Here is a 19,443-nt window from a genome sequence, read left to right as displayed (position 1 = left end):
TTATTTACTTTTTTCGCATGGAATAAATAGTGAAAGATAGGATTAGAATTTTGAAATCATAATTACATTTTAACATCCTTAAAATGACATTAAATTATTTATTTAATTTGATTGGCATTAAAATAATTAATTAAAATTATTAATTAAAATAATCTATATATAAAAAAGGAGAATAGATAAATTTAAAACTACGAAAACATTCAATCACACGTAATTACATTTTGAGATAAATATAATTATTTCTAAAATAAAACATCTTTTTATGCATATCTTATAGTTAATAAAAATAATTTTTAATTTATTTTTAAGTGAATCTAAAAGATATTTAATTTAATTTAATTGAAAGGTCATCATAAAAATAATTAGTTAACATAAACTATATATAAATTTAAATCTATCAAAATCTTGCAATTATATTTTGAGCAATGATTATTTTACTTCTAAATTTTTATTTTTTAAAAAAAATAAAAGATATTCTTTAATTCGGCACTGACAATAATTAATAAAATAATATCTCTTTTATAAAAAGAATAAATTTAAAATTAAGGGTATTTTTTTTTTTATTCAGATGATCGGTAGAAAATTTTTATGAAATTGAACGAGCCACCAGGATTAATCGAGCTAACTTGAATACCTAATACTAACTAAAAACAATATAAATAAATTTAAAATTATTAAAACCTTCAACATCTCTATGCAACAAACTACATCTTACTAAAATTCGAAGAGCAGCCTTGTCTTGAGAAATAAAAGGAAGAGGACTTGCTATCAAAGGCTCATAATGGTCAGCCCCAGCACAACACCAACCTGTATTCAAATGCAGCTTTTGCTTAGTACTTTGGCCAAGGAAGGAATCCAACGCCTAACCAGCCTTTGCTTGTACAAAAATATGCACTTAATCCAGAATAAATGGATAGAACAACCAAATCTCAGGTCATCTTAGATAATCAGAAGGTGAGAATATTTGTGCGCAGTTGAAAGGCCAAAGCAAAGCATTTTGAATTGATGTTCACAAGGGAACTAAATTACATAACGGTCCATTGTATTGATTGAACCATCTCATCATCAATCCAACACAACTTATCAATGAAGTGCTCAGCTAATGAATCTCATTTGCTAATTAAGTGCTCGATTGATCAAGTATAATTTGTATCACTTATTGAGTCAAAGGTCTGAGGCCAGCTGACCGAATAGAATATATATGATTTTAAAAATGTTCTCATGTAATTTTTCATTCATGTTAAATTTCGAAGCATTAGACTAGTCTATAACCAAATAATTAAAGAAAGACGAGCTGCATTAGCAGCAGTTTCAAATGCAGAAAATATGCTCAGCAAATGAAAGTTAGAGGAGAACAATCAAGAAAAGTTGAACTATGATAAACATCAGGAACTCACCATAAAATTATGATAGTAAAGATTGTGTTATGTGGTCAATTGGTCGTGGAAATGTGAGATGTGTTCTGTGATTAATTGGTCACAATGTGAGACAAGCGCATCTCTTCATTTTAAGCAACATCATAGGAACTGCATTATTAGTGCCCCCAACATTTTGACCACGAGGGTCTAATCCAACGCTTTCCAAATGTTTTCTTAAAGAATAATTTCTCAACATTGCCCCAGTTTGTTACTATAACTTCTTAGTTTGTTTCCCATTATCCTCTTCATGTTCATCCTTCTTTATCTCGCAAGCTTATGGGCCAATTGTTGGATCTCTATCCACAATGAGGTATAGTACTTACTTATCTGTCAACATGGCTTGAATTAATCATCTTAAGTCATCAGTCTAGCTGATCAACAACCTCCCCTACAAATGCCCAAGTCTGAGTAGAAGGGAGTTTATCGAGCGCCGAGTTGATGAAGCTGATGTCGAAGGCTCATGACTGATGCTGAACATACCAGAGTCTATGAGTCTGAGTGGGTTGCGTGAGGAGCATCGTTTGTAAAATCAAAGACACCGAGGCTTGCAGTGAGACAACCTTCTTAAAATATATTTGTCCCCTCCGATAGTACTGCTAAGATGTCACGCTTGGACGTCTGTTTCCTAGGATAAAACAACAAACAACGGGTGATGCGAAGAATTGCACGACAGAACGAAAAAAGAGGATTAAAGGAGAAGAGATATCTCTTTCCTTTGCTCTCTCTTGCTTTTTTCTCTTCTGTATGAAGAAAGCTTCACAAGCTTACTTCTATATTTTCATATAGAGAGCAAAGGAAAGAGAGATCTCTGCTCCTTTAATCCCCTTGTTTCTTCCTCCTTTCATTCTACTGTGCAATTCTTTGCTCGACAGACACAGCTAGCGAGAAGGTCGGCATGGGGTGTGACCGAGAGACAAAGACTGCGGATGAGTACGCTGGCGGACGAGAAGGAAGCACGCAACGATTCTGAGGGACGAGAAGCCAGAGGGAAGTCTGCAAGCGGGGTTCGAGCAGAAGACCCGGACCGAGGCGAGTAGCACCGGAGCAGAAGGCTCGGACCAGAAAGTCAACTTGGTTGACTTAGTGGTCCGGGCGCCCTGATCCATTCCAAGCACCCGGAGGTTGATTTTTGACCGGATCGCGTCAAGCGCGATCCGTTGTGTAGGGGATAAAGTTTTATCCCCTCAGGGCGCCCGGAACCCCTTCGGAGCGCTCCGACCAAGGCTATAAATACAGTCTTGGTCCAGAAGCTTTTCAACAACTCAAGAAATTCATTTCCAACACTTGTAAGCTTTCATTTAGAGTTTAGCTTCTTTCTTTGTGCGCTTCATTGCTGTAAGAGGATTCTCCGCCTGAACGAGATAGTTAGTGTGACACTTTCCTTGGATTAACAACCTCCCCGGTTGTAACCAAGTAAATCCCTGTGTGCCTCTTTCTTTTCTGTTTTATTTGTTTAATTATTTTATGCATGTGTTATTCTGTTGAAAAGTCGAGAAGGGTTGTCTTTTAAATTTTGCATGTTATTCAACCCCCCTTCTAACCGACCCCAGCGGTCCAACAATACCCTCTCAAAATTATAACTTGTAATTATAGCAGTTATGATTTCGTAGCTGCAATAACGTGTTATTGGTCTTCTAAAGATCAACAACACGAAGAATTTAGTTTTCTAAATATTAGCAACACATTATTATTGACTTAACCATTAGAGGCATAATATATCAAATCGAAGATCTCTAAATAATTTGAAATGGTGTTTTACAGTCATACTATAAAATTACAATAATAATTTTATTGAGTTTTAGAACAATAATACACTAGAAGAGCACATTAATCTAGACAAACCAGCAACTAATAGTATAAAATAATTTGGTATTCAAAAAAAGTTATAGCAATAATTAGATATCTTTGAATAAGTTTTCATTTAATATATTATGCATCCTGTAATTAAATCCGAATCAAAAGTTATAACATATCAAAGTTATAAATTATAGTTGTAGCAAATACGATTTTGTAGTTGTTACAACATGTTGATGATCTTCAAAAGACCAACAACAACATTGTTGCTGACTTAAACTTTGAAAGATCATAACTTTTGATTTGGATTGAACCACGAAATATACAATATATCAAATGATTTATGAACAGACTTTGATTTAATATATAAAAGTTATATTTTTTTTAAAATCAACAACACAATACATTATCTTGCTAATTTTACTATTGATATTTAAAAGATCATAACTTATGACTGAGATTAAATCACGGGATGCATAATACTTCAAATTAAATCTTGTTCAAATATTTTTGATTTGATATAATTAGTTTTAAAATAAAATATTTTTGTTGATATCTTATAATTAACAAAAATAAATAGAATATACTTTTTACTTATTAAATTTATTTATTTTAGGTGAACTTATCAAATTTTATTTATTTAATTTAAATGAACATCATTGAAAATACTTAATTAAATAATTTGTATATAAATGAAGAATAAGTAAATTTTTGAGTAAAATATAATTATTTTTAAAATAAAATAAATATCTTTTTTATGCGTCTCTACTGTTAACAAAATAAAATAAAATAAAATAAAATATCTGTTTTACTTATTAGATTTAATTTTTTATTATTTAAAGTGAATTAACTAAATTTTAAAATATATTTTATTTAATTTAACAAGATGGGCATCATTAAAATAATTAATTAAAATAATCTATATATAAAAAGGAGAATAGATAAATTTAAAACTACGAAAACATTCAATCACACATAATTACATTTTGAGAAAAATATAATTATTTTTAAAATAAAATATCTTGTTATGCATATCTTATAGTTAATAAAAATATTTTTTAATTTATTTTTAAGTGAATCTAAAAGATATTTAATTTAATTTAATTGAAAGGTCATCATAAAAATAATTAATTAAAATAAATTATATATAAATTTAAATCTAACAAAATTTTGAGCAATGATTATTTTACTATTAAATTTTTATTTTTTTTATAAAAATGAAGATATTCTTTAATTTGATTGGCACCGACAATAATTAATATAATAATATCTCTCTTATAAAAAAATAAATTTAAAATTAAGTATATTTTTTTATTTATTCAGATAGTCAATAGAAATTTTTTATAAAATTAAACGAGCGAGCTACCTTGAACACCTAATACAAACTAAAAACAATATAAATAAATTTAAAATTATTAAAACCTTCAGCATCTCTATTCAACAAACTACATCTTACTAAAATTAGACAGCAATAAATTATTTATTTACTTTTTTTCGCATGGAATAAATAGTGAAAGATAGGATTAGAATTTTGAAATCATAATTACATTTTTGACATCCTTAAAATGACATTAAATTATTTATTTAATTTGATTGGCATTAAAATAATTAATTAAAATAATCTATATATAAAAAGGAGAATAGATAAATTTAAAACTACGAAAACATTTAATCACACGTAATTACATTTTGAGATAAATATAATTATTTCTAAAATAAAATATCTTTTTATGCATATCTTATAGTTAATAAAAATATTTTTTTAATTTATTTTTAAGTGAATCTAAAAGATATTTAATTTAAATGAATGGTCATCATAAAAATAATTAGTTAAAATAAACTATATATAAATTTAAATCTATCAAAATCTTGCAATTATATTTTGAGCAATGATTATTTTACTATAAAATTTTTATTTTTTAAAAAAATTAAAAAGTATTCTTTAATTTGGTCGGCACAATAATTAATAAAATAATATCTCTCTTATAAAAATAATAAATTTAAAATTAGGTGTATTTTTTTTATTTATTTAGATGATCGGTAGAAAATTTTTATGAAATCAAATCAGCCATCAATATTAGTCGAGCCAAATACTGGAATAACTGATACTAACTAAAAATAATATAAATAAATTTAAATTATTAAAACCTTCCGCATATCCATGCAACAAACTACATCTTACTAAACTTGGCATTAAATTAATATAAATATAATTATTTCTAAAATAAAACATCTTTTTATGCATATCTTATAGTTAATAAAAATATTTTTTAATTAATTTTTAAGTGAATCTAAAAGATATTTAATTTAATTTAATTGAATGGTCATCATAAAAATAATTAGTTAAAATAAACTATATATAAATTTAAATCTATCAAAATCTTGCAATTATATTTTGAATTATTTTACTATTAAATTTTTATTTTTTAAAAAAATAAAAGATATTATTTAATTTGATTGGCATTGACAATAATTAATAAAATAATATCTCTCTTGAAAAAAGAATAAATTTAAAACTAGGTGTTTTTTTTTATTTATTCAAATGATCGATGAAAATTTTTTATGAAATCAAATCAGCCACTAAAATTAGTCGAGCCAAATATTTGAATATCTTATACTAACTAAAAATAATATAAATATATTTAAAATTATTAAAACCTTCAGCATATCTATGCAGCAAACTACATCTTACTAAACTTACATCCTCAAAATGGCATTAAATTATTTATTTAGTGTTTTCGCATGGAATAAATAGTGAAAGATAGGAATAGAATTTTAAAATCATACTTACGTTGATAAATCCTATAAATAAAAGGAGGAGGTTTTCTTTGTTTTGATCTCATTCGTAGGCTTGAAGAGATGAGAGGAAAGTTAGGTTTTGGGTTGTGATGACCATTGCGTTTATTGCATCTACTGGACATCCTACTCGTACCAATGCTCGACTTCTCAAGGGCGAGGGTCTACCAGCTAGTGTCATGACTTTGAATGAGTTGGGTCAAATTTTACGTCAAGTTCCAACTGATCCAAATTCGGAGTCGCCAAATCCAACAATTTCAGCCGCTAGTGAGGTTGATCGGATCTTACATGAAGTTCCATTTAGTCCAAATTCGGATGAGCCGTCGGATCCACCTATTTCAGCTGCTAGTGAGCTTGATCGGATCTTACATGAAGCAAATCCGGATGAGTCACCGGATTCTCCAATTTCAGACGCCAATGAGATTGGTCGGATCCTACGTCAAGTTCCATATGGACCAAATCCAGAAAAGTCACCAAATCCACTAATTTCGGCGGTTAGTGAGATTGGTCAGATCTTACATGACGTTCCTTTTGGTCCAAATCCAGATGAGTCGCAGGACCAACCTATTTCAACCATCCATGAGATTGGTCGAATCCTACGTCAAGTTCCAACTGGTCCAAATTCCATTTGATCAAAATCCGGAAGTCGTCAAATCCACCAATTTGTTGCTGGTGAGATTGGTCGGATCTTCCATTTGTCCAAATCCGGATGAGCCATCGGATCCTCCTATTTCAACCGCCAGTGAGATTGGTCGGATCCTACGTCAAGTTCCATATGGACCAAATCCGGAAGAGTCGCCAAATCCAGAAGAGTCATCAAATCCACCAATTTCGGCTGCTAGTGAGATGACGTTTCATTTGGTCCAAATCGGATGAGCCGCCGGATCAACCTATTTCAACCATCCATGAGATATGGTGAATCCACCAGAGTTCCAATCGACGCCAAATTGGGGATCCTTTCTCAAATCCAGACTTGAGAACAAATCCACTAGTGAGATTGGTCATTTTGGTCCAAATGGATGGCCAGATCACGTTTCAATTTCCATCCATGAGTCAGATCCATCCATGATCTTCGACGCCATCCTAAAATCGGGATTGGTCGGATCCTACGTCAAGTTCCATATGGACCAAATCAAGAGTCGCTGAGGGTCAAACGTTCCATTTGGTCCAAGTGGATGACACTCATTCAACCATGATGCCAAGTTCCAGATCCGTGTCTGAATCCATCCAATTTGACCAAATAAGAGTCGGATCTATGACAATTAAACCATTTGAGATTGATAATCTCACTTACACGTTCCATTTGGTCCAAATCCGATGAGCTATCGACAGTCATTTCCAGCCTATCACATCAGATTGGCCGAGTCCACGCCAAGATAGTTCCAATCGACCAAACCAATGTCAGATTGGTCGATCCTCGTCAATCATGGAGCCTGCAAATCCACAAAAGTTCCAATATAGGGAAGAGTCGCAAATTAGATTGGTCGATCGACGCTCCATTTGGTCCAAATCCGGATGAGGTAGGATCAACCTATTTCAACCATCCATGAGATTGGTGAATCCTACGCCAAGTCCAACTGGTCCAAACGGAGGAGTCACCGGATTCTCAATTTACAGAAATGATTGGCCGATCCTACGTCAAGTTCCATATGGACCAATCAAGAGCCATCCAGCTACCAGATTGTCAAATTACCAATTTACATGCCATTTGGTCCAAATCGATGGATCGACCATGTGAATCCTACATCAAGTGGATCATGAACTACCAGATCAAGTTCCATATGGACCAATCGCGGATCAATCTACCAATTTCATTGATCATCATGAGATTGGTCCACGTTGAGTTCCAGTAATCCCGGATCCAACGGATCACCAATTTCAACTATCCATCATCCAAGTCAATTGGTCCAATCAAGAGGTCTAGGATTCTCAATTCATACGCCAAAGAAATTGGTCGGATCCTACGTCAAGTTCCATATGGACCAAATCTAGAAGAGTCGCCAAATCCACCAATTTCGGATGCTAGTGAGAATGGTCAGATCTTACATGACGTTCCATTTGGTCCAAATCCGGATGAGTCGCCGGATCAACCTATTTCAACCATCCATGAGATTGGTCGAATCCTACGTCAAGTTCCAACTGGTCCAAATCCGGAGGAGTTACCGGATTCTCCAATTTCAGACGCCAATGAGATTGGTCGGATCCTACGTCAAGTTCCATATGGACCAAATCCAGAAGAGTCGTCAAATTCACCAATTTTGGCTGCTAGTGAGATTGGTCAGATCTTACATGACGTTCCATTTGGTCCAAACCCAGATGAGCCGCCGGATCAGCCTATTTCAACCATCCATTAGATTGGTCGAATCCTACGTCAAGTTCCAACTGGTCCAAATCCGGAGGAGCCACCGGATTCTCCAATTTCATACGCCAATGAGATTGGTCGAATCCTACGTCAAGTTCCATATGGACCAAATCCAGAAGAGTTGACAAATCCACCAATTACGGCTGCTAGTGAGATTGGTCAGATCTTACATGACGTTCCATTTGGTCCAAATCCAGATGAGCCGCCGGATCAACCTATTTCAACCATCCATGAGATTGGTCGAATCCTACGTCAAGTTCCAACTGGTCCAAATCCGGAGGAGTCACCGGATTCTCCAATTTCAGACGCCAATGAGATTGGTCGGATCCTACGTCAAGTTCCATATGGTCCAAATCCAGAAGAGTCGCCAAATCCACCAATTTCGGCTGCTAGTGAGATTGGTCAGATCTTACATGACGTTCCATTTGGTCCAAATCCAGATGAGCCGCCGGATCAACCTATTTCAACCATCCATGAGATTGGTCGAATCCTACGTTAAGTTCCAACTGGTCCAAATCCGGAGGAGTCACCGGATTCTCCAATTTCATACGCCAATGAGATTGGTCGGATCCTACGTCAAGTTCCATATGGACCAAATCCAAAAGAGTCGCCAAATCCACCAATTTCGACTGCTACTGAGATTGGTCAGATCTTGCATGACGTTCCATTTGGTCCAAATCCAGATGAGCCGCCGGATCAACCTATTTCAACCATCCATGAGATTGGTCGAATCCTACGTCAAGTTCCAACTGGTCCAAATCCGGAGGAGTCATCGGATTCTCCAATTTCATACGCCAATGAGATTAATCGGATTCTACCTCAAGTTCCATTTGGTCCAAATCCAAATGAGCCATTAATTTCAACCATCAATGAGATTGGTCAGATCCTACGTCAAGAAGATTCTCCAATTTCATACGCCAATGAGATTGTTCAGATCCTACGTCAAGTTCCAACTCGTCCAGATCCGGAGGAATGGCCTGATTCACCAATTTCAGCTGTCAATAAGATTGATCGGACCCTACAATCCCCACCTTCAACAAGTTCCACTGTCAATCTACATCAAGTTCTCTCTGAAGCAGATCCAAAGGAATCTCCGCTTCCAGCTCTTTCAGCCATCAATGAGATTGAATTTTAAATTTAGTTCCATCTGGTTCAAATATAGAAGAATCCCTAGATCCACCATCTTCAGTTATCAATATTATTAATTAAATCTGGCATCAAATTCCACCTGATCCAATATAAAGAAATCCCCACGCAAGCAAGAAAATAAATTAATAACGATTGAAAAAATAAATTGAAGATAATTCATTCGCATGAGAGTTTATAATTGCTATTAAAAATATTATATTTTTATTTTTATTTCATTGCTGAATTGATTTATAAAAGATTGAAGTTTTTTTTTAAAATTACCACTTCCGCAATAAAAAAAAATTAAACTAAAAAAATATTTAAGATCAAAATATCTAAAATAAATTAGAATTTTAATCTATCCGCTATTTAATTAATCACTTTATTTTAAAATTTAATAATAAAAAATTTAATTACAATCATTATTAATATTATCGTATTTACTATTAATATTCTGTGGAAATTTATTCTTGTGAGAATCTTATCTTTGTTTGTTGTGTCTCCCTGCTTCCACTAATTTTAGCCATCAATAAGGGCAATCATGGATGCTTCCACCAATCTTATCTTTGATAAACAATATTACGCCATAAAATTCCATTAGTTGACGTAAACCTGATCCAATTAGTTGGACAATAAAATCATTGATTAGTCATAATGACTCTCTTCTCTAAACAATATCTTCATGGATTTGCCGCAAAACAACTTTAATGACTAAGATGAAGGCAATACAAATCTTCAAATGAGTTACAACAGAAACAATGATTTGGAAAACAAAGGGGTAAAAGGCCCTAAAGAAACTCATCGCTTGAAGCTAGCAATCTCGCTAGAATGAACATAGACCGGAGGTAGGGGGCATACTAAGTTGAGGTTCGGTTAAGTTGTGATCCTGCGAACAGGATCTTGATGGGAAAAATGAGCCAAAATTAAAATTTCCCTAGAACTAGAAAATCCTAAGTTTAAAGAAAAAAATAAACTCCCAGGTTTTTGAATCAACAAAATTGGGAGATCAATACATCTCACAGTACAAGAGCAGCCTTGTCTTGAGAAATAAAAGGAAGAGGACTTGCTATCAAAGGCTCATAATGGTCAGCCCCGGCACAGCACCAACCTGTATTCAAATGCAGCTTTTGCTTAGTACTTTGGCCAAGGAAGGAATCCAACGCCTAACCTGCCTTTGTTTGTACAAAAATATGCACTTAATCCAGAATAAATGGATAGAACAACCACATCTCAGGTCATCTTAGATAATCAGAAGGTGAGAATATTTGTGCGCAGTTAAAGGCCAAAGCAAAGCATTTTGAATTGATGTTCACAAGGGAACTAAATTACAAAACGGTCCATTGTATTGATTGAATCAACTCATCATCAATCCAACACAACTTATCAATGAAGTGCTCAGCTAATGAATCTCATTTGCTAATTAAGTGCTCGATTGATCAAGTATAATTTGTATCACTTATTGAGTCAAAGGTCTGAGGCCAGCTGACCGAATAGAATATATATGATTTTAAAAATGTTCTCATGTAATTTTTCATTCATGATAAATTTCGAAGCATTAGACTAGTCTATAACCAAATAATTAAAGAAAGACGAGCTGCATTAGCAGCAGTTTAAAATGCAGAAAATATGCTCAGCAAATGAAAGTTAGAGGAGAACAATCAAGAAAAGTTGAACTATGATAAACATCAGGAACTCACCATAAAATTATGATAGTAAAAGATTGTGTTCTGTGGTCAATTGGTCGTGGAAATGTGAGATGTGTTCTCTGATTAATTGGCCACAATGTGAGACAAGCGCATCTCTTCATTTTATGCAACATCATAGGAACTGCATTATTAGTGCCCCCAACATTTTGACCGTGAGGGTCTAATCCAACGCTTTCCAAATGTTTCCTTAAAGAATAATTTCTCAACATTGCCCCAGTTTGTTACCTTTATTCTCCTTTAGTATAATGCAACTACAACTTCTTAGTTTGTTTCCATTATCCTCTTCATGTTCATCCTTCTTTATCTCGCAAGCTTATGGGCCAATTGTTGGATCTCTATCCACAATGAGGGATAGTACTTACTTATCTGTCAACATGGCTTGAACTAATCATCTTAAGTCATCAGTCTAGCTGATCAACAACCTCCCCTACAGATGCCCAAGTCTGAGTGGGAGGGAGTTTACCGAGCGCCGAGTTGATGAAGCTGATGCCGAAGGCTCGTGACTGATGCTGAACATACCAGGTTGCATGAGGAGCATCGGTCGTAAAATCAAAGACACCGAGGCTTGCAGTGAGACAACCTTCTTAAAACATATTCGTCCCCTCCGATAGTACTGCTAAGATGTCACTCTTGGACGTCTGTTCCCCAGGATAAAACAACAAAACAACGGGTGATGCGAAGAATTGCACGAAAGAACGAAAGGAGAGGATTGAAGGAGAAGAGATATCTCTTTCCTTTGCTCTCTCTTGCTTTTTTCTCCTCTGTATGAAGAAAGCTTCACAAGCTTACTTCTGTATTTTCGTAAAGAGAGCAAAGGAAAGAGAGATCTCTGCTCCTTTAATCCCCTTGTTTCTTCCTCCTTTCGTTCTACCGTGCAATTCTTCGCTCGACAGACACCTGTGACAACAACCTGTGTAGGTTGTGTTCATGATCTCATCATTTTGTCCTAGGAAACAGATGTCCAAGCGTGACCTCTTAGCGCCGCTAGAGGGGACGAATTTGTTGTAAGGAGATTGCCTCGTTGTAGGACTCGACGTCTTTGTTCCTCGGATGACTCTCCTCATGCAACCCACTCGGACTCAAACTCTAAGTTTGTTCAGCATCCGTCCTGAGCCTTCGACATTAACGTCATCGACTCAGCACTCGAAGCACTCGCCAACTCCGCAACTTGACGAATCCGTGACTCGGCAAATTCCCTCGCCCACTTAGGCTTGGATAGCTCCAGATGAAGTTGGCGATTAGGTAGGCCGATAGCTTTAGATAATCAGCTCAAGTCATCTTGACAAATAAGTATTGTCCCTCCGGCGGATTGTGGATAGAAATCCAACACTAGTGAAGCTGAATTAAAATTGAGAAATTTGTATTTTTTTTGTTCAATTGGTGATGAAACTGTGATGCAACTGAATATCTTGATGGAAATTGCACTGTTAATGCCCCACCTTTGAATTGACATTGATAATCCCATTTAGAGATCAAATTCTAATCCAGCACTTTCCAATTGTTTCCCTAAAGAACAATTTGTCTAATTTGCCTAGTAAATCACTGCTATACCTTCTCAGTTTGTTTCTCTTATATTCATTCTTGATCATCCTGCCGTTTCTAAACAAAGCTTATATGCCAATGAAGTTGAAATAAAATTCCAATATTTAAGGCTCAGAAACCATTATAGCTCCCTAAATATTTTGAAGTGTTGGCTGACAGGTACATGAAGATGGTCTTCAATTCAAACATAAGAATGCAGATTAAATTTCAAGAAGTTAATTGTTATACAAGGGAAATTGCAATATTTTTTATATTTTAGGTCAAAACGTGTCTCTCTAAACAAAAGCACTTGTTCAAGTCATGATTCTTATACTTGCAAAGTGAACTTTAGTGTAATAAAATGCTGCTGGCATCTTTAACTCTCAGAAATTTGGCTATTTTTAATTGATAGTGTCAGATGAATGAACTAAGGAAAGTCACCTGAAGAGTAGATAATAGAAACGCAAAATTGGTAGCACTAGTGAACGTGTATTTACCTGTTCCCTTCATAAATAAGAAAATTGGAGGTTCACAAATTGGACCCCTTGGACAATGAGGAAGGAAAAACACACAATTGTTTTCATCCACCATTGCATCTGCTCCATGAGCCTGAACCTGTAAGTTTAAAAAATATCAACAAAACATAAGAGGGAGAACTGGATAATAAAGAAAAATGTACAAACTGATAGTGACAAGTACGGCCTTTTTCTTTCTTTTCTCATCCAGATAGGACTTCACGTTTTATGATAATAGTTGAAATTGATTGACTATCCACAAAAGCTTGAGCTATTAAGCTATTAAGAAACAAACCACTGTATATTTATATTGACCACCACTTGTCCGTGTGGGACATTCATGCCCATCATGACTGTGAGATATAGACCTAGTTTTTTATTTGACACAGATATGATTTGAACCATAACATTTTTTATACCAAATTGAAGTTATAGATTAACCATTTATCCTAAAACCTTCTTATTAGGAAAGGAACCAATTCATATTTATATAATGGATTGACAATTTGACATGCTTGTTCATATAGGACCAATGAACATTAAGCATCCTAGCTTCAACAATAAATATAGTATTCAAAACATACCTATTTTGAATCAATTAAACTAGGTTTGTTTCGTGTATTGCCATAAATAATCCTACACACTTGGCCCAAGAAAAAGAATAATGAGGAACCAATTGGCTAATTGCTTGAGTGAAACATCAAATTCTCAGCTACAAAACAATGAGATGCAAATATAGAAATTATCATTAATGTAAAATGTATAGTGAAATGGATTTACATACTAGAACTGCAAAGAGTTTCAAAGAACGAATATATCATTTCCTCAAATTTGATACTTACTACAAAGACTTCTCGTCGAAATTCTGTAGCCAAACTCTCAATGGCAATATCATCGCCAAAAGCTGCAGCATGGCCACTACGATTCTCAACAATAGTCAGCAATCCCTCTTCTGTATACTGTAAAGTAATGATATCATACTCATCTTCTGGAGAGCCTGAGATCGACATATACTTTGCCCAACTTGGCCCATCATTTATGGTGATGCATCTCTCCTTATAAATAGATTCTGCTGCCACTTCCCTTTGGAAATTCAAATAGAAAATTAGTTCAATGGCAGAAAGAAGTTCATGAAAATCATTCACTTCTTAATCAGTGGCATAAAAAACTTATTTCAAGAATTTGGTTGCATAGCCATTTTTTTAAAATAAGCCCAAATGCTTAACTTATAATAAAGATTCTGATGAACCAACAAACAAGGAAAGTATAACTTTGCAAGAAATGCTAATGTTAATTAAAAGCAAAATAGATAGAAACACTAGAAACAGAAATAGTTTGAAATCTGATGACTGAAGAATGTATGCAACAGTTACAAGAAATATAGAGAAGGAATAAGATGAGCAAACATAAATAAAGTTCAAGATAAAGAATGTATCTCCATTTTCACAGCATAAATTATATAAAAATTGCTCCTAACTTCTAATGACATTTTTCTTTCGTCACCTATCGGTTTGACTATATAATCCCAATCTAGAAAAATAAGGAGACATGAAAACTTTTTAGAAAAGAATCTGAACAACTTGGATGCAAAGGTCACAATGGTTCAAATAATTAAACTCAAATTAACATGTTGTAGAGGAATAGAAGTGAGATCTGCCTTCAAGTTCTATGAAGATTGCTTCTTATGAAGGGTGTCCATGTGAAATTATTTCCATACTATATGCAACCATTTTTAATATCATGTACACCTATGGACGTTTAGTATTTCTGTTGATCACGTGTAAAATCTAAAAGTAGCAGTGTCAAACAAAAGTAGTGTTGTCAAACACTCAGATTCAAACCCATATCGGATTCTAGAACTTTAGTCCAAGTAACACAGCTTTCATTGAAATCTCTTTGAAAGGGGTCATCAGATAATGCATCCACCTTAATCCAACCATAAATAAATTTTCACTAAATGAACAACAATCACATTAACATCAAACAGTTGAAACAGGAGTCCGAATATTAAGCACCAGGAGCACCATTTTACACATCAACAGCCAACATCTATGTATACATGCATACACTTACTCACATGTCACATCTGATCACATATGTCTACAACCCATGCGATCACGTGCGAATAATGTATACAGATGTGTGGCGTAAATCTCTGGGACTGGGGGGCTAGCAGGTGCCAGCTATTGTACCTTCCTAATATATCCCCCTTCCAAATACAATTCCTCACAGTGACAGATGAGGTTTAAAGCGTTCTCGCGATAAGATTAACCAACCAAGCAGATTTTGGAAAAAAAAAAAAAATGGTTTACACTTGATAAAGACCTTTTCAGCTACTCGATAGCAAATGCTAGGCATTGAGAGATGAATTATCAATAACACACGAAATGCAAATAGGAAATTATAAAATATAAAAGTGAAAGAAAAAAAAAAGCCCCTGTTTTGTTCTCAAGACAGAAATCGAAAACATATGTTAGCGAAATCAGTAATCATTATTGATAGGTTCTGATCGAACATTTCGGCAAAACGATAAACCGGAATATATTTGCCAGCCATTGAGAAAAAAAAAGACAAACATCATACAAGAATAGAGGGGTTTTGGACAGATCTAAAAGTTTTTAAACCATCAAACAGTATGATATATTGCGAAAAGGTCATAATCAGAAGAAGAAGAAAAATACCTTTGCATCCCCAGATCTACGAGCTCCTGAATCGAGGCATCCAAGGTCTCGCGGTCGTCCTTCCTTGCAAGGAGCTTCAGCTCTTGCACCACATGTATGCCCCACCCAGTCTTCAGATCCGGCGAGTACAAGTTACGGATCACCCCATCCGCAGCTTCCCTCGCTGCCCCGTCCCCCGCCCGGTAATCCTCCAGGAAACGCCGCACTCCCCGCTGCCGCAGTTCACGGGCGGAAGGCGCCTTCGGCCCTAGCACTCGCCTCGCCGCAGTGAACAAGCAATTCCCATCCGCCTCGACATCTCCGCCGTGCTCCAGACGGAAAGCCACCCCCGGCGCCTCAGCGTCCCGCGGGTTCTTCCAGAAGACCCCCCGCGCGTGGATCTTCTCGAGTCGGCGCCGTTGCTGCTCCTCCAGACCGGACACCGCGGCCCACGCCGCGGCGTCATCGGCCGCGCACGTCAGATCCGTCACATCCGGCGTCGGGATCGCAGTGGGCCCCGGCCATTGAAGCTTCGGCGAGGGGCTTAAAGTTTCGGCCAAGGCAGCTGAGTCGGATAGGAGCTTTCCCATCTAGGGTTTTGATCTCGCAGCCCTCTCTCTCTCTTCCCTGCTTTTTTGATTTCTCTCTCCTAAGTTCCCGCAGCGAGAGGAGGTTACAAAGAGAGGGAGGGAGAGACGGGGGAGTTACCGTTAAAAGGATCAACGTGGGGAAACGTTACAAGCAAGGAGGAGCGACATATGCTAACATGCACCGTCGGGACAAGAGTAGTGGCGAGGTATCCGTTACATGGTTGTCCATTTCAGCATTCCTACCCCTGATTTTCACGGCACAGGAAACGCCGATACGGCATTCACTATTGCGCCAACATAACTGGAACCCACAGAGAAATAGTGTAATAGACAAATAAATAATCAGGATTTTCAATTCCGTGTTTGTAAAGAACCAGGCGACGGAAATGATGTCACAGTGGGCTGCACGTGACTTTGACCAACTGGCGCACCGAAGCCGTTTGCACGGCTCGAGAGGATTAGCTGCACCTTCCGGATCCGGAACGTCTCTTCACACGTGACCAGAGATCGACACGTGTTCAGAGTTCATTCCGCCGACGGGGATATTTTGGTCAATCCAGACTTTTCCTAGTGAGTAGGTGGAGGACAGGTAGTCTCGTGCCTTTGAAATTCGTGTCAGGTGGTGCAATGGACGGCTATGGAGACGAACGGATGCGGACTAAAAGCGTGGATTTTCTGATTGTTGGCGGATGGACGGTCAGGATCATTGTTGGCTGGAAGAAACTTCTGGAACAATAAAAATGGCTCCGGAGAAGCTGTTGCCTGCTGTACTTAAATTCTAATAATAGATTATTTTAACAATAATGAAAGTAAATTTGAAAATACTAAAAAATAATGATAGTAAAACAATTTAATATTATACGAGTAATTAATCAAATGTGAAACCTTAATTAATGAGCTGTTCTAAATTTATTAGGAATTTTTATTATTTAATAAATTAAGCAACAACTTTAAATTTCATTTTTATGGCAAATAAAGAATACTAAATATGGCCTGTAGTTATCAAAACACCTAAAATACTACTATATGACTTATTTATTCATTAAAATAATCTTATTTTAAACACAACAGCTACTGGTTAATATTTATATTATTTTAAAATTATTGTAAAACTGTTACTTTGGTACTGCAATATATTTTTATAAGAATTTATAAAATAGCTAAAGGGAATAATTATCGAATTTCAAAATTCTAAGAAATCTGGCACTAAAGTTTTCAATTTAACAGATTAATACAATACTTTTGATTTTATAATAAATTTAGCATATTATTAATTGTGTGCGTGAAATGTGTCGTCAAATTTTAGTGCGTCAATAAATTGTTTTAAAAAAACATTATGTGCAAAATTTACAATATACTAATTTTGTTATAAAATTAATTTACCATCAAATTTGTTAAAGTAAACATTATAGCAATTATCCCTTACCGAAATAGACTTCTCATTATTAAAATACTCTCTGATGTGAAGGGAAAAAATCATTTTAAAGAATTAAAGTGTTTGGTAAATACTCTGAATGATGGAGATTTTCTTTCTTTTTTTTTAAGAAAAGGTAAATGCCATTTAATTTAACATAACACATTTTTTACATTTTAAAAAAAAGACAAGATTAATTGATTTAGTTATACAGTTTGACTGAATTCAAATATTGCATAAAAATAACAAAGATAAATATCAATTTTGACTTAATTATATATAATAAAGTTACAATGAAATGATAAATTTGCTTAGCTTTTGTGATAAAAACTTTTACATATAAAATTAAATAAATGGTTACCTATTTTTAGAAGATTTTTTTTTTTTTGAGTTATTTGAGGTGTTATAGAATGGAAAAAAAAAACATTTCATTTTTTAAAAAAATAAGAAAGAAACATCTATCAACGAGTATCTATATCAATTTTCGATGGATGAGCATGAAATTTTAAAATTACAAAAGACTATCAATATTTTATTATTGCACACCAAATTATAATTTTATCCCTCTACATGTATGATGTTTTTTCTCTCTCTCTTTTAAAACTACATGTAATTTTTTCTTTCTCTTTTCTCTTTCCTCTTTCCTCTTAAATTAAATTAAATTAAATTAAGTATCATTTAAACTTTAATAAATAATTTTCTAAATTTATTTATTTATTTTTAATTTTAAAACTTTAATAAAAAATAAAAAGAAGATTGATAAAATATTAAAAATATTTTTTCCATACTTTTCAATATCTACAATTTTTAATATGTAATTATAAAAAAGTAAAAAAAAAAATAATAACAAAAGTTGATTTTATTAATAAAAATTGATCCGGTGATAAGGACAGGGGACTCTCGTTGACGGAAGGTCAACGACACGTGGAGGTCAAAGGTCAAGAGATGCAACCCTGAGACCCGACCGACCGGACTGAGAGGGCCGACCGGCGTCAACCGACCATAATGACATGGGCGACCGGCGGGAATCCCCCGAGCCAAATAAAAGACAACCCGACTAGGGGTCGACCAAGGCAGAGTGATATGCCCGCCGAGCGGCCGAACCGCTCGGCCCGGAACAGACAAGAAGCGCAAGAGGACAAAGGAGACAGCGGAGCGTGCCACGTCCCCAGCATCCGTCGACTCAGCGCTCGGACAGGATCAAATTGGCGCCGTCTGTGGAAACGCACCTGAATCCAAGCCTAGAAGATGGAAGAAGCTGGACGTCAACTTCCGGTAACGCTCTCTCCCGAGGAGCTCGAAGCACTCGTCCAAGCGCGAGCAGCAAAAATCGTGGAGCAGCAGCAGAAAGCTCAGGCCGAGCGGGCAGCGCAGCAGGCGACATCAGCCTCGGGGGGTCGAGCGCCACCCGAAGACAGGCAGGAGCAGCTCTCAATATGGGAGCAAAATAAGAGACCGGCCGGCACCCAGATGGGGGCGCCACCCGCCCCGATACCTTTTCATTGGGCTCTATTCCAAACGCCCTCGGAAGTAGCGCAA

At 35.4% G+C, this 19,443-nt stretch overlaps 1 protein-coding gene across 1 annotated transcript; it reads right to left on the bottom strand.

The window, feature by feature from the left end:
* Window positions 1-10,185: 10,185 nt before the first annotated feature.
* Window positions 10,186-16,636, bottom strand: LOC122053762. Its single transcript, XM_042615737.1, has 4 exons — window positions 15,922-16,636; window positions 14,083-14,323; window positions 13,223-13,340; window positions 10,186-10,606 (listed from the first exon to the last, which is right to left on the bottom strand). Exons 1-4 carry the CDS (start codon window positions 16,488-16,490, stop codon window positions 10,515-10,517), a joined length of 1,020 nt encoding a protein of 339 aa, XP_042471671.1. The 5' UTR covers window positions 16,491-16,636; the 3' UTR covers window positions 10,186-10,514.
* Between the last annotated feature and the right edge of the window lie 2,807 nt (window positions 16,637-19,443).

Source organism: Zingiber officinale, chromosome 1B (assembly GCF_018446385.1).
Source record: "Zingiber officinale cultivar Zhangliang chromosome 1B, Zo_v1.1, whole genome shotgun sequence".
Classification (NCBI taxonomy): Eukaryota; Viridiplantae; Streptophyta; class Magnoliopsida; order Zingiberales; family Zingiberaceae; genus Zingiber; species Zingiber officinale.
This window is presented reverse-complemented; position numbering and strand designations above follow the sequence as displayed.

Excerpts from the sequence above, each read along its gene's own strand:
- LOC122053762 (XM_042615737.1), bottom strand. The coding sequence starts at position 16,490 with ATGGGAAAGCTCCTATCCGACTCAGCTGCCTTGGCCGAAACTTTAAGC. Across the intron at positions 14,324-15,921 it reads GTAGATCTGGGGATGCAAAG|GGAAGTGGCAGCAGAATCTA; the intron begins GTATTTTTCTTC and ends GAATTTCCAAAG. Across the intron at positions 10,607-13,222 it reads CTTATTTATGAAGGGAACAG|GTTGGTGCTGTGCCGGGGCT; the intron begins GTAAATACACGT and ends ATTTGAATACAG.